The sequence below is a fragment of the Vigna radiata genome, chromosome 1, assembly GCF_000741045.1.
Source record: "Vigna radiata var. radiata cultivar VC1973A chromosome 1, Vradiata_ver6, whole genome shotgun sequence".
Taxonomy (NCBI): domain Eukaryota; kingdom Viridiplantae; phylum Streptophyta; class Magnoliopsida; order Fabales; family Fabaceae; genus Vigna; species Vigna radiata.
The window spans coordinates 25,177,466-25,193,863 of record NC_028351.1 but is presented as its reverse complement, the minus strand read 5'-3'; the positions used below and the strand labels follow the sequence as shown (position 1 = coordinate 25,193,863).

General features: G+C 32.1%; 1 protein-coding gene across 3 annotated transcripts; it reads right to left on the bottom strand.

Moving 5' to 3' along the window:
• Positions 1-5,831: 5,831 nt before the first annotated feature.
• LOC106772102 (PH, RCC1 and FYVE domains-containing protein 1) lies at positions 5,832-15,251 on the bottom strand. 3 transcript variants are annotated; one of them, XM_014658278.2, is made up of 9 exons: positions 14,732-15,251; positions 12,524-12,610; positions 11,129-11,218; positions 10,924-11,010; positions 10,704-10,823; positions 7,868-9,961; positions 7,506-7,652; positions 6,586-7,112; positions 5,832-6,348 (listed from the first exon to the last, which is right to left on the bottom strand). In XM_014658278.2, the coding sequence occupies exons 1-9, from the start codon at positions 14,777-14,779 to the stop codon at positions 6,195-6,197; spliced, it is 3,354 nt and encodes a 1,117-aa protein (XP_014513764.1). In that variant the 5' UTR covers positions 14,780-15,251; the 3' UTR covers positions 5,832-6,194. The 3 variants fall into 3 exon arrangements, with proteins under 3 accessions (XP_014513764.1, XP_022642429.1, XP_022642425.1); XM_022786708.1 differs by lacking the exon at positions 11,129-11,218; XM_022786704.1 differs by lacking the exon at positions 12,524-12,610.
• Positions 15,252-16,398: the final 1,147 nt, after the last annotated feature.

The window sequence follows — 16,398 nt, the reverse complement described above, 5'->3', positions numbered from 1 at the left end:
GTTTTTTCCTTAATTATTTTATTTTATTCCTATTACCATATCAGACTTCTAATTACTTAGATTTTCAATTTTAGTATGACTTCAGTAATTTCTATTATTATAAAATATTTAATAGCATAATTAGAAAAATAAAATTGTCATCTTAATCATGTCATGTTAAATGTTAATATCATCCTCTTTAATTTTCAAAATACTTTATTTAAGTTTAATTTAATATAGTATTTTCACATAGAATGAGAAAAGTAAGTATAATTTTATCAATATAAGGGAAGTAAATATATTTATCAGAAATATAAAAATATGAATGATTATTTAAAAATTAGAGAAAACACAAATATAGTTATATAAAATATAAAAAAAAAAAAACTCTTTATTTTAAAATTAGACGGGGTATAGCATCTATTAACACAATTTCTCATAATAATTTATAATATATATAGATATAGATATATATAAGATCCTTTTCCCATCAAATCAAATTTATTACCCGTTTACGAAAAAGGCATACAATCTATCTCTACCGATTTACATTTTAGATCTTTCATTATTGAATAATTCTTTATTTTTTATCATTGCATTGATTGTCCCAATAGTTTCCAAATTCATGTATACTATAGTTCCCGTTTCAAATAAAAGACAAGATGACGTGTTCCAAAGTGGCCACTACTGGTTCTAGTAACCTTTTTTTCTTCAAACAGTGATCAGTGTTATTATGATATTAATCAAAGAGTTTAATAATGAAGTTTTCACTGGGATATGAACAAATATGTTTTTTTTTTAATTCTTTTAACTATTTTTAGAACAATGACTTTAGTTTATTTATTTATTTTTTATTGGAGAGATATATGCATTGTACTAACTTTGTTGTAAAGAGTTGAAGAAAAAACAGAAAAAGCAATTGAAGTTAATTGGTTCCTGAAAATGATATAACTTTGTTGGGTGGTTAAGCTGTCTAATTTCATGTCTTGATTTCAAACCCATCTTTGAAGCCATGTGACCAATTTGAGACCATTTCTAAAGGTTGTTTTCAAAGACAAAACTCTAAGTCAATGGTTGTTAATTAATATTAAATCATTTGGTAATTTAAGGGAACAAAATTTCAAGTTTCACGTGGGTTTGGTTGAACACATTACAACTCATTCATCACTTTCCACTGTTATTTGAACCTTTCATTGAAATTTAGGGGCCATGCAACTGTTTAATTGGGAGGACATGTACCATTAATTGCTGTGCCCAACAAGAGTTATTTATGTGTCTATTATAAAATACCACATCTTATTTTTAAATGTTTTTTTACTTCTTATCACTCCTTTTATTTCATTTTTTTAGAGACATGTGACTCATTTCATGGAGTTAATTATTATAATAACTCTTTATCTTGTCATTTAATTATAAATTATTATGTATGGGAAGTTTCCTGATTTTTATTTAAGGTTTTTAATTTATTGATATTGTAAAGATTTCTACATTAAAGTTATATGTGTGACAACTTTTTTTACTACAATTATCTAAAACAACAAAAGTATTTTCCTGCTTAGGCAAGTTAAGCGAGATTGGAAATGCCATTTTTTTTTTTCTGATTTAAGTACATTTTGATGAAGTCATAGCTACGTAGGTATATGTAGTTAGTTCAAATTCACATCTATACAAAATTTGGATGTTGGTATAAGAAAAAGAACTTATTGACATGGATGACAATTGAAAAAATGGAAAGAAAGAGAAATGTTAATTACTTGTTTTTTAATGTTATTAATAACATATTTTCTTTAATAGATTAAAACAATTGTTTTAAAACTACCAAATCATGAGTGGTGTTCATAAATAAAGAGTAATTTATATAATTTTGTGATGTGTAATATATTTGCTAATTAAAAAAAGGATAATGATATTTAGACAACATTTTTTTTGACAACATTTGAACATTGATTACGTGTCAATATGTGATTGATCAAAAATTACTCCACAATTATGTTTATAATTATTATTGTTGAATGTAGAGTAATTTTTGACCAATCACATATTGACACGTAATCATTGTTCAAATGTTGTCAAAAAAATGTTGTCTAAATATCATTATCCTTATAAAAAAATTGCTAAAAGGAGTATATTGTTAAAATTTCTCTTCACAAAATAATCAATACATCTTTTATGCCGTCGTGTTGTAGGATAACTTAACTAAAAGAAGCAATTCTCAATATAGAAAAATTAGAAAAAGGGTCAAATTTTAGATAAAGTCATTCTTTTGCCACCCATTTTCAGTTAAGTAACGATACATACATTTCCTCAAACATTACATAACTCATTAAAAACATATTGTTCCATTCTTAAAAATATATCACGATTAAAGCATCTAATGTGAACAATACATAGAAAATTTCAAGTTTTATTCTTTATAGGAAATGTTTACTTTTTCTATATAAATTTGTATAAGAATAAAAGTATGAGATAAAACTAGAGTAGTCAAAACAGATAATCCGGCTCGACCCAGTCCGATCCACCATAGATTGGTCATTTAGTGAGCCAATTCAATCCGACTCACTTATTAACGAGCTGAAAAAATTCAAACCAGGCTCAACCCACCATAGATTGGTAGATTAAACGGGTTGACTCGCTAGCTCATTTAATTACGAGTTTTCTTAAAATAAAAAAAAAATTAATTTAAATTTAAATAAATTTCACACTAAAATGATGTCAAACTCCAAAGACAATTAAAAAAAAAAGTATCATAGAATCCAAGTGTAATTCAAAAACATGTGCAAAAGGCAAACAAATAAGTTTTTAATATTGATAATTTTTGTATTACTTATCCATTTACAATATTAGAATCTTGAATTTATAATATTTTTCTCTCTTGAAACATCTTCTTCTTTATCTCCATCTACAATATAATAATAAAAATGTTAACTAATAATATTGGAACACAAAATAATAAATAATTTAATTAAATTAGGTGGGTTGGTGGGTTGGTGAGCCAAGTGAAGTGAGTTGGGTTGAAAACTAGCCCACATAAAAAATTACATTTTTTTCAAATCCAATTTAGTTCAAACCCGTGGTGGGCCGGATTGACTCTCAGATTCCAATCCATTTTGACGGTACTAGATAAAACATTAATATTTTATTAATTAAATTAAAAAATATAAATAGAAAAATTTAACTACATATACTTCCTTTATAAAAATCACTATCACTTTAAATATATTTATTTTTTTCATATTTGAACTCATAATAGTGAAGTTTGTAGAGAGAAAATCATAACCTACCAATTTATGTTTAAAATTAATTGTTTTTGTCCTTTTTTTTTTCTTGAGTCGGTTGCATGTGAGTGGTTCCATATTTATGGATGTGTGTTTGTATGTATAGTTTTTTGAACATGATGAAATCTGTCCATCTAAAGTCTTAGCATACCTTTAATTTGATGATTAGGATTTTTTTAGATAGATTTGAGCTTAGAGAAATTAGAATTTTAGGTAAGGAAAGTTAGTCATAGTTTGATAACACTTAGGGTAGAAGGCTTAGACTAAATGGATGTAACTTGGTCATAATTATGATTTTTTTAATGTAAAAATATTATATTAATGCGAATTTTCTAAATTGATCTATTTTAAAAAGTAAAAATAAATTATGAGCAGAATTACTAGATTTTGATGGTGATTTGTAACTATGGAAGTTATGGGAACTTGTGTTTCTGACTAGAAATTCATGTAGTGGGTGCAAAAGTTTTAGTTTGGTAGAAATAGTTACAAGTTTTAGAATGTAAATTAGAACTTAGAAATACAAAGTCTTATGATTTAGATATTTTTAGTATATGTTTATTTATAATATGTATCTATAGATTTCAATAAGCTTGAACCAATTGGATCCCTATAAATTTAGAAAATTATGGGACTTCTTCCTTTTAAAAGTTAAAACATAATAGTTTTAGTTGATCAATTTTTTTGAGTGTTTAGTTTATGCATTTTTTTTCAAGGGATTATTTGATTGTTGAAGCTGAAATGCAGTCCAGAAAAGGGGCTCAAATCGAAGTGACTTTTCTTAAAGTGTAAATTGTCCACTTGAGAAAAGTTTAATATTAATCACTTTTAGATTAAGTGAGGATAATTTTAATTTTCACTCAAACTAAATATCCTAAAACAATAAGGAGGTTTTAAAAAGGGGTTTATTTAATTAAATGAATGTGGTTGTTACTTGTTATATATATTTGTATATAAAATATAAAATTATATTTTTTGATTGATTTGTTGATTTATTTGATTAATTTTGTTGTATGGAAAATGTGTATGTTTCTAACGAGTGATTGTTTGTAATATTGATAAGTTTATCAAATCTTGTAAGTAATAAAATATATAAATTCAAATATTTTTTTTTAAGAAACTAGTATTAATTTAGTGAAATTGTGGTTTTTTTATTAATTTAGATGAAAAATTTAATATAATGAGAGTTAATTTTTAAATAAAATAAATCTAATTAAGAGAAAACAATTACATTGATTAAATGAAATATATGATAGAGATTTCTTTAGAGTTGAGTTTTCTAGTCCAATTCAATATAAAAATATTAAACAATATATCTCTAATTTTTACTTTAATATTCATACGATTATTTAACATATCCTAACTTTTTAGAAACAAATATAAACTTTAATGATAAAAGTTTATCTCGTAAAATATTTGGTGTTTAAATTTAAAGCATATGTGCATTCTACAAGTCGTCAAATGTCTAGTGTGATTAGCATAAAAAGACACAAAGTGTAATGTGACAAGTGATCTTGAAATGTGATGAATAGATACTTAAGTTCTTTATCTATTGGTTAATATATGTTTAGAGTGGATGTTATAAGTGAATATAAGATGTATGAATTTTGTTGTGAAAATTTAATATTGCTAGCTTGTCTTTTTGGTGGTTTGTGTTGTAATCTAATTACGACTATCAATGTTCTTACATATGTACATTTCTATGAAGAATTGATTTGTTTGACCTGCAAAATTACAAAATTTTCTTTTTCAATAAAAACTGTGATTTCTCTAATTAATCACATAAACAACATTATAACTATAATCATATTAATAAGGAATTAAGAGAAATGGATCTAGATTAACCTAAGTTTATCTAGGTAAAGGCTCATTCAATATAAACACATAACAAATTCATTATCCATCTAGATTCCCTCTTGACTTGACTGTGAAGTCTCTTTACAAGCACCTATTATTTTTCTGACAAGGAGAAAAAGAAGATCTCAACAGAAGAATTCGGAAAAGAGAAAAGAAAATTATCATACGAGATCTATTCAGTCTTGTATTTTGATAATGTGTATATAATGCTTTCTTTATAACTGAGAGTCACTTTTAATCTTTCTCATTCATCACTTTTGCTTTGGGAGAAAAGTCATTCTATAATTTACAAATCTACCAATATAGATTACTGGAAATGTACTCACATTTACTGTCCTTTTCAAACGAAATTGTCTAAATAAATTATAAAACTGCTACCACAATTACTGGAAATCTATTTAATGAAATACTAAACATCAATTCTTGTACTAAAGTATAGTTGACCCAACTAAAGCTATCAACAGTTCATCAATTCATTTCTGTTCAAACATCCATGTTTATCTGAGAAATATTTATTAATTATAACGCATCATAAAATCAGATGTTCATCCCTGATCTATCATTTAAGTAAATCATCACACTTGCAACGATTTGTGAGATCAAAATTGGACCTTAAGTCTGCATTTACACATACATTTGAGAATGATAAAGGGGGTTTTCCTAATTAGGAGCCATTTATATTTTTTAAGGTTGGGAATGATCAGCCAAGTACTCAACAAACCATGTAGAAAAAATTGAATGAATGAAATTGCAAGTGTCACCAGGTACAAAGAAAGGTGTGATGGAAATAAATGAGAACAGGAAAATGGAAGGATAAATGGGTAAGGGTAGTTCCTTGGTCAAAATGATCAGAACTGGTGATTTTATATACACTACACTACAACATGTAAAGAGCATCTTCCCAGATTAAATGGAAGACAATTAGTTTAAAGAGGGAATGAGGCAAGGGGTAAAAGAAGACTGAGAAGAGAATAGGGATAGACATAAGAACCACCAACAAACAAGGATTCCTCAAATGCATTATTGCTTCCCTATAGTGTTGCTCAGTGTGATAAATGTTAATGGAGGGCTTCCCTCTCCCTACTCCTAAGTTTGGGAAACAGGTGAACCAGCCCCTTCCGAACTTCGTGCCGCCTGACCGGCAGGTTTGTCTGCACTGCGAACATTGTATCTTTCATATACCTTGTCCCGGTTCTCCGACCACCAGGTTTCTGCTTGGTGCTCTCCAAATCTCCTTCGGCTGCAGTTACGTTTACCATCAAAGAGAGTATACATAAACAAAGGTTACAAGAAAAAACATCTCAGTTTTAACCAATAGCAATAATGTATGAGACCAAGTTAGACCAAGTCATAAAGATGAAAAAACATAGTTAAAGTTCATATTTTCAAATTCCACCTGCCCACCAACAGTTGAACAGACAAATATGCTAGTAAACCAGATACAGATAACCTGTTGAAGTGGAAGATTTTTGCTTACCTGAAACGTACTCGCTTCAGATCTCTCGTTCCATCACGAAGTGCCACAAGTGTTATGTAGACACCAGGTTCATACTGTTCAATCCATTCTGCCTCAATTTGATTAGTATTAGCAGCAGGTACAGCATTCCTTGATTTCAGACCACTCTCGTCATTGTGAAAATTCCCAGAATCCCTACCATCATCAGCTGTGCTACCGCTGCCTGCTTGAATTACGCCACCACCGTTTGGCAATTTAACATCTGGATAACTATTGGTCCCATTAGAGATCACAGGGCTCCGGATTTGCTGGTGAAGATTAGTTCCATTGGTTCCTGGTGAATTCCGTGCAGTTCTATTCAGTAGAGAGGATTCAAGTCCCATGGAAGCCAAACTAGAGCCACTGATTGACTCTGCTGAATGCTGCTGCTCCCCATTTGAATCTGGATAGTGGATGCCATTTGGCTCAAGACCATTTGGTAGGTAAGCTGGTCTTATGTTCTCGGTATCATAAACTCCAGGAGGAAGCTTCTCCGCTAGATCTTTGAGCTAAAAGAATGTTGATGGTCAATCAGTATTAGCGTAAAATAAACGGAGGATAAGATGTAAACTAATTTATTCTGAAAAAATAAATCCATTGAGACTAAAACCTGTGTGTATATATGTCCCGACAGATAAAGTAATGTAATTTTTAATATACAGTTAAATTAAAAGCAAAAAATAAAAACTGGAAACGAAAGATACTTCTTAACTCTTATTGCTGCAGTTAAGAAAATTTATAAACATAAACTTCAACTTGATAGATGGTTTAATCCTGATGTTCATTTTGTCAATGCAGGAAAGTTGACATCAGGTTACAAATAATATAGCAGCACATGAAAATAAACCAGAGTAAAAGACATCTGGCTCCAAGAGAAGTAAATTAACAAAAAAAGAAAATACCTGTGCTGTGAGCGACTTTATAACTTCTTTTGCAGCTTTACATTTGGCAGATTCCTCAGCAGCCAATAACATAGCTTCTTCGGTCTTTTTTGCTGACCTTTGAAGCTCTAATTCTTGCAGTTCACATCTCTGTCTCAGGCCCTCAACCTAATGATCTCTATAATTAGACTTGTTTTGATACCACAAGAAGTGAAAGAAACAGCAAATATTTATATATACGTGACATTAACTTTCTGGCAATTTAAGCAAAGTGACAGTGACTGTGTTTTGCTAGGCTCAAAATCAGTAGGATAACTGGACCGTGTCAAAGAAGGAAAGATCTACAACTTCATTTACATGAGAGAAAGAAAGCAAGAATGCACCTGAGCATGTAACTTCTGCACTTCTTGATTTAGAAGTTCATTTGTCTTCTTTAAACTATCAGAAATACTTTTCGAGAAGGAAAGTCCTGAAGTTGTTGGAATTGGAGTAGCTGAGCGAGGGGGGCTTGGTCTTCTAGAAAAAGGTGACACAGATCTGGAACTTACTCCTGATGGTGCAACCACCGGTCTTGGAACCGTTCGTCTCAGATCAAGAGCAGTGGACATGACAACATCTTTCAGCTGTAGCAAAGAAGGTGGTTGTGATGTGCGTACCAGAGAGAATGTATCATTTTTCTTTCCTTGCTTGGCCGCCTTATTATCTAGTTGCTTTATCAAATCCACATTAGAAGGAATTATTGCCTTGGATAATCTCAGGTCAGATTTGTCTAGTCTATCCTTGTTTTCACCTGACAAACGAGGCAAGGCATTCCTTCTATTACTATTGCTAGCTTCAGCAACCTTGATCAATTTTACATAACAAGAATCACACACACGATATGGCTTGCCGGGATTAGGAGCCAATGCTGCTCTTAATGCTTTTCTTGAACTGCACGAATGACAGTGGACCAATCCACAGTTATAACAATTATGCCTCTTTCTTGTAAAGCCAAATGCCTGTCTACAAGTAGAGCACTGAGACTGCTCGGCACCAGATACCCACTTATGAAGGCATATGGCAGCAGAGTAGTTTGAACCACAAGCTATATATTTCACATGTCTATCCTTCAATGCTTCAATCAAAGCTGGTGTTTTTCGATCTTCGATATCTCCATGACCCAATCTCCCATTTGCACCTTTCCCCCAAGTATAAACTTCATTTTTGGATGTTAATACAGCAACATGATACGCACCACATGCAATTTCTTCAACACATTCCCCAGCAATCTTGTCTCCAACCAAGCATGGAAGCTTCCCATCAGACTGGGGATTCCCAAGTTGACCATAAACAGTACTTCCCATAGTAAAAACACGTCCAGATGTCGTCAGGCCTGCTGTCAAACTGTGTCCACAAGCAATTTTATGAAAATTGTAATCAATAAGCGCAGGCACACAAGTTGGTTTAAGACGTGCCTCCTTGTCCCCATGTCCAAGGCGATTCTTGTCTCCATCACCCCAAGTAAACAATTTACCTGATGATACACTTGTACTGGAGTGTGTTGCCATAACTTCTACAACAGCTGCAGTATGCCACACCCCACATGCTACAGCAATTGTCCTCAGTCCAGACAAGGATTCCACTTCTTTAGGATATGAAACATTTTCCTTATTTCCATGGCCCAGGACACCAAATGTTCCATCCCCAAATGTAAACAGCTGCCCTGTTGAAGTTATCAACGCTGTGTGCCAAGGACCACAAGCAACAAATGCAATTTGAAGTCCCTCTAATGAATTGGAAATTCGCTTTGGTATCCAATGGCTGACATCACTTCCATGACCAAGAAGCCCCGCATTATGAGTACCATCACCCCATGTGTATAGTTCCCCAGCCATTGTAACAGCACATGAATGGAACTCTCCACAGGCAACAAAATCAATAGTTGTAGAAGTCAACGCTTCAACTAGACGAGGTTGAACCAGATTCTTCCCAACACCATGGCCAAGGCGTCCTCCTGATTCTTCGCCCCATGTAAAAACTTCACCTTGCCTAGTGACTAGAGAAGCGTGTCTAACACCACATGCTATATGATGCACATCTAAAACTACATTGGCTTCCAGTGGTCTAGGGAGAAGTAAATCTGCCCTTGGGCTGAAATAATTGACATTTTTATCAGCACCAATTTTAACATGATCACAGATAACCTCGCCCCATATGTATACATCCCCCAGAGCATCATAGTCGTCTGGTGCAGATCCATGACTTGAAGTACTAGGGGCACTTGAAACACTGACACGAAAAGCATCTGAACCAGATCCTTTCACTTGCATGTTTGTTGGGTCTGGTGGTGCATGTGACCTTTCAGAGATTATATTGTCAGGTTGAAAAGACTTCGGTGAAGTATTTGGAAGACTCACAGAAATGTCAGGAGAACTGATGCCTCGTGAAGTGCTAGCAGAACTTTCACTTGGACTTTTTGATTTTAAGTCTCTGTTATCCTGATATTATTCAAGCCGGAGAATAATAAGCAATTTATCCATTATTTCATCAGAAGCTATGGAAGCATAATAATGGCAACAGCAGAGGTACAGGAATTAGGAAAACTTTCGTACAATTAGTTCATCTTTTTCGCAAAAACACACATCACACAAAAAGTAGAGTAGATTAATCAGCACAATCAGTTACCCCCAAATAACAATTGAAGAAGAGCAAGAGTGAATGGCTACCTCTTTCAAATTAACAAATAAACAAACAAAAGCATATAGCCATTCATAATAAGCTGCTATGCGAGAAAAGAAAATAAAGGCTAGCATTACTTAAGAGAAAATAACAAATAATCACTCTTGTAATGGAGCAAATAAGTTGTATCCATTTTGATTAGTTGAAAATGTAAACCTATAGTATCATTTTGGTGTGGTGAAAAAAGAATTGAGAAAAATAGAGAACAATATGAAATGATTCGGTTTTGTTCTGTTCTTCTTGATTCCACAATCTTTAGTAAAACCAAAATGTACCATTTCTAGGCCTCATGTCTAACAGTGTTCCAGTTTTAAAATGCACCAAACATAGAAACAACACCCCATATGTCGTCCCATTCCATTCTAGCACATTTCCCAAATGCTGCCTATGGAAAATTATGCAAAACACAATTATTAACTGAACTAAATCTACAGATATAGTACAAACATAACATGCCCGAAATTCGTTTTAACTACAAAAACCACATGCTTGCATATTTACATCAAGAATGAGACCCCCGTCACTCCATCCATCAATTTTAGATCGGCCACCTTGACCAGAAGATATCAGTCCTTTGAGGCCAGCAATCCACACTTCTGCCTCAGCTTTATCTTTACAAATCTGGAAAGCAATACACAAATTAATATAATAATAAAAACAACAGAAATCGAAACCAAATAATGATTAAGTGATGCATCAAATAACATTATTTGTCACTAACCAAATCAAGCGACCGCTTTCCGTTACCATAAATAAGTGAAAAGGACAAATAGTCCTTCTCAGGACGCAAGTAGCGTTGGAAAACAGCCTGCCAAATGATTCAGGAAAAGAAAATACAGAACAAATAAGAGAAGTTTGTGAAAGAAAATTTTAAATCACTTTACCAGCAACAGAGATAGCCATGGTAAATAAGGGAGAAAACTAACAGTTCTTTGTCCAGGAATAATTCTAGAGACTGAAGATAACTTCAAATTTCTTTCTCCGCTACTTGTAATCCAGATTAAAGATGATTCGTCCTACAGTTTACAGATATTTAATTTGTCTACACAGAAATAATTGACAATATAAAAAGCAAAGCCAAGGCTACTACTATATATATATGAATGTTCAACTTTATAGTCTTCAATCAACGAACAACATAAAAGATGCAAATTTATTAGAATTTATGATTTTTTTTATACAACCATGAAGGCACACACCAAATAAGAAATATGTTTGTCCAGCAGCCATGGCTTGTTAGCACTAGCACTAATTACTATATTAAGGAAATTCATCCTTGATAGTAATTAAAACCTACGCAAAATCTGGATATTAATGACACATTGAACTGAAATGTAACACTACAATACAGCAAACACAGATAATTCACAGTGCCAACTCAGGAAAGCACCAATTTCAGCCAGAGGAAAATTTATGTGGCATATGTAAAAGTAAAATACATCAAGGCGTACTCATCTATTTCCTATGCATTGACAAGTTACCGATAATAGATATAAAAGGTTTAGAAGCGGGCTATACAATATGGTTATCACGTGAAAGTTAGTATTACAATTTAAGGGGAACTCCCAACTGTGAAATGAAATCACAGAGCACACTATAGTACGTCAAAATCCAATACCATTAAAGAACACATCAAGACCTCACCAAATGTAGGGCTAGGGGTAGCAATTTGTGTTGGCTCTCCCTGGCCCACCTCTAACCCATATAAGAACAGTCAACCCAGCCCCCCGCATATTTCTTATTTGGGTTTTGTGTGTCAACCCATATTTGATCGGGTTGGCAGGTTGACCTGCAAAAACCCATATTTGATGGTGGTCGGTGGGTCAACCCTTTATTTTAATGCAATAAAAGTAAAAATAGATATATTTTATGCAAATTACATAGTAAATTCAAATTAAAACTAAAATTATTAACCAAAAAAGACAATATATACTCACAAATATAGGAATATATGAATTAATAAAATTAATTAAAAAAAAGTTAGGTAGGTTAATCCGCCCAACCTGTTTTAAGATGGGCCTAAACGGGACAGGTTATGCAGGTTGGTGGGTTGCAAATAACAACCCAGCCCACCAAAGAAAAATGTTGGGATAGGTCCAACCCATTTTGACACCCCTATGCAGGGTGAGTAAACTAGGAAAACACAAATTAACAGACTTTTCAAACTATATTGCTTGTATTGTTTTAGCATAAAAAACCATGTAATAGCAACTATATGTCATGACCACATAATCAGTTAAGAATTGTCCAACTATGCAGTTAGAAATACTTGAAGTAGACAATCCACAAACACTCCAGAAAAAGCCTTTCATTTAACCTACACTGGAAAGTCTAAATGGACAAAACTTGGGCTTTCCTTTGCGACCATATTTAAGAAGTTGAGCACCCTTTTTCAAAGCAATCAATGCCTGCAGAATTAGAAGTAACAGCATAAACACCAATAAGGATCAAATAGACTAAGCTGTATACATAATCAAATGAAATTGAACATAAGCAACACACTAAAAGAGGTTTTCAGCCCTATGAAAAGGGGTAGAGGGAACCCAAAGACATTAAATGAAATGTTACGAGGGATTGCACAATGAATAATGAATTTGGTTTTTAATTGAACCCAATGGAGTTATGTTTTCCATGTAGCAACTTCATCAAGTGGGATAAGTATTTACTCGTTGTTAGTGAAATATGCTTTGCGGAGCAAACTTGATTTTAATTAGAAGAAACCAAATAAGGCAATATTTTTAGCCTTTAAAATAATCTTTTGCTAATGTTCAAGAAATGTATTTTTTTTTTTTCTTTAGGGGAGAAAATTACTCTTCTTTTCCTTGAGAGATGTTTAAGTTACACTGCCCTCCTCTCTTCTTTTAAAATATACACTATCCTCCCTTATAAGATGAATATGAGTGTGGAAAATATAAACAAACTTCTAAAGTGTGGAAAATAATTATGTGCTTTTCAATAACGTTTGGCCATCTTTTATAGTTTTTGTTACCAATACGAAATTTGGAGCATCCTCTTATTGATTTTAGTATTTTAAAGGATACAACCAAGTTTCAAATACCTTTATTCATTTATGGTTGGCTTTAAATTTTCCTTTAAATATTTATTTAATATTCTAAACCCATAAAATTGATAACAGATATTCAAAATTAACTATTAATCATGTTGAGAATCATCATGATGGAGGAAATTTGCATTCAAATGAATTGAAATGTAACATATTTATCTTTAAAGGGTGGAAAGCATATAGTCATATTAAGAGGAGGGGAGAATATAATACAAGCATCCCAAGGTGAAGGGAATGTAGTTCACGTATTCTTTTTTATAACAGAAGTGTCCTTTAACTGTCTAGCCATAAGGAAGAATCGATTCAAGTGTCCAAGCTCATGCATCATATACTTTTAAATCGACACATAAAGCTCAATGTCCAACACAGTCATAAAAGTATCAGTATTGGAAAAATGGAACACGGTAATAAAACTAGAAAGGTATAACTGAGTTAATTAAAATTGATTCAATTTCTATGAGTAGCCTATCTCTCTTCCTTCTCAATATTTTGACCTGAACTACAAGTTAGAGATGTAGTGTTCAAACAACTAAAAATACAGCAGTTGCACTGCTTCAATCTCCTAGATAAATATAAATTTAATCAGCTTCCATTTAGAACTAATTCAGAAAATGTACAGTCAATGATTGCAATCAACCCTTGAAGGTTCTAAAAATATACAGCATTCTCGCAATCTTCAACTTCCTATTCGAAACAATCCCAGTCAGCTATAAATTGCTGCACTATCAATACCTTAAAACTAAACATGCTCTTCAAAGAAATTTTCTCACTTATACCTAAGGCAAGTTACCTTCCATTGATACACAAACATGCATGACAGTATCTCATCATTTTCCATACTCCCCATTCCATGAAGCATTCATCCATTTAATAAAAAAAAAATCAAAAAGGTTTATCTAACTTCTAATCCGCAACATTTTTCAAAAAACATCTACAACTCACAAGTTTATCTAACTTGTCACCCGCAAACAAAGAAAAAAAAACGCAAACGCACACAATCATAATTCATTACCTCAAGCGTCTCCAAAGGAGCTGGAGTTTCTTAAGTCGAATTTGGTGAACTCTACAATGTCATTTAAGATTTACGAACATCCACAAGTTGTATAATTTCATCCAAGGGTGTAGCTCTTAAGAACTTAAAATAAGTTTCAGAGTGGTTACAGAATTCATAAAAACTTTAAAGAATAGTTGCTTAAGAACAGTCACATCAGTTACTCCAGTGGTGAAACTGCATAAAACCTATTATAGAACCGCCTAAGTAACAGCTGTACAATATCAACTATGGTAGTAAGACACACAAGAAATTTAAAAGGGAAAAAAAAGAAATAAAACATTAAACCCTTTCCAGCATTTGAACAAAAACTGAAACAAACAATCAAAATTAGAGAAAAATAATTGTAACTTTCACACCAAACTCACAACCTTCCCGTATGCATAAAAAGAGAGAGAGAAAGAAAGAACCTACTTGTTCAATGTCACGGTTGGCATTCCCGTAGCTAGCAAGATCTGCCATTCCATGTGAGAGATTCACCGACGCGCCACCACCCTCTCCGATCACTGGAAAGAGCTCCGGTCATCATAGAAAACTCCAACCTCTTCTTCGCTTCACAACCATTCACCCTTCACATAAAACCAAAATCTCTCTCTCTAGAAAAAAAAAAAAAAACTCCAAACCCACTTCTTATTCTCGCTCTAGAACCTTCCTGGACCCTCTCTTCTTCGCAGAACTCCAAATCCCCGAAACTCCACTCACGGTTCCAAGTCAAAGACCAAACCTAGCTGCCTGGACCGGGAAAAGAAAACCGCCCTTTCCAGCCGGTTGAATAGATTTCTTAAAGGGATCACGGTGGTTCGCCTAGGAGCAGTTTCCGAAGGGAAATTCCGGCGACCAAAGTTGGCTCCGACGGGGAAACAGAGGAGAGAGAGAAAAAAATAAAAGAAACAACAGTGAAAGGTGAAGAGAGAGAGAGAATTGGAGGATGTAAAAGTACACCTAGTCAAAGATTAAGAAAGACGAAAAATAACTATTAAAATAATAAAATAAATAATTCAGAATAGTTTTTTATTTTAATTTTCTTTTGTGAATCTGCAGCCTGTTCAAAATTTTCAACATAAAGGAAAAAATTTTAACCTGTTAATTTCCTTCTAATACTTTTTTGTCAGTTTATTTTTTATTTTTTAAGTATTCACTCTACAATTTTTAAAAATAAAGAAAACAATAATTTCCCTGAAGATAAATATGCAAAATATATATACTTATATAGAGTTTTGTGTTTATAGGTTTAAAATATGTATTTATAAATTTCAACAGAATCATACTTATTTATATTTATGAAAGGAGATAATTAAAATTTTGACGTAATACGCAAACATATAAAATTATTCCTTGTGGCAAGTACTGGGTCTTTTTTATCTATTTTTCTTTTTGGTGAAATCATGCTTACTTTTTTTGATGGGGACTTTTCAGATAAAATAATAATTTTATTTATTTATTTATGCAAAAAAAATTACATGAAAAATTGTATCTGGAAAAAAAAAAATCCGATTACATTTTCTAACACACAAATCTTGACTTTTTCTTTCAAAATTATTATTAAAAAGTGACCTAATTTGCAAAAGGGGTTTTCATGTTTGGGAAGGAGACACGTAGGAATGATGAAGATGCTTTCGTAATCCGAAGGGACAGAGCAGGTAACTTTGTGTTGATGTTTGGCTAAGGTTGTAATAAATGAGAAAATGACAAAATAAAACTTCCCACTTTTATTATTTTGTTTTGGGAAAGAGAAATTTCAATATATATGAACTTATTATGATAAAAGGTTTTCTTAATAATTCATTTTTAAAACTATTTTCTAAAATAACATACATTCAAGATAATTTATCAAAACACATCAATATGATAACTAATTTATAAATTATTTTTTTTCTCTATTGTAACTTTTCCAAATTTCTTAGTATTTTTTCTCTTTTTCATGTTCTCAATTATTGAGTAGTCTTTACATACATTGAATGTTATGAATGTTTTATAATATTTTTGTGTGTTGTTTATATAAATATATAGAAAAAAGGTCTCTTTAACAATTCTTTTTTAATAATTTTTTTGACAATATACGTAACAGTTTGTAATTGGTC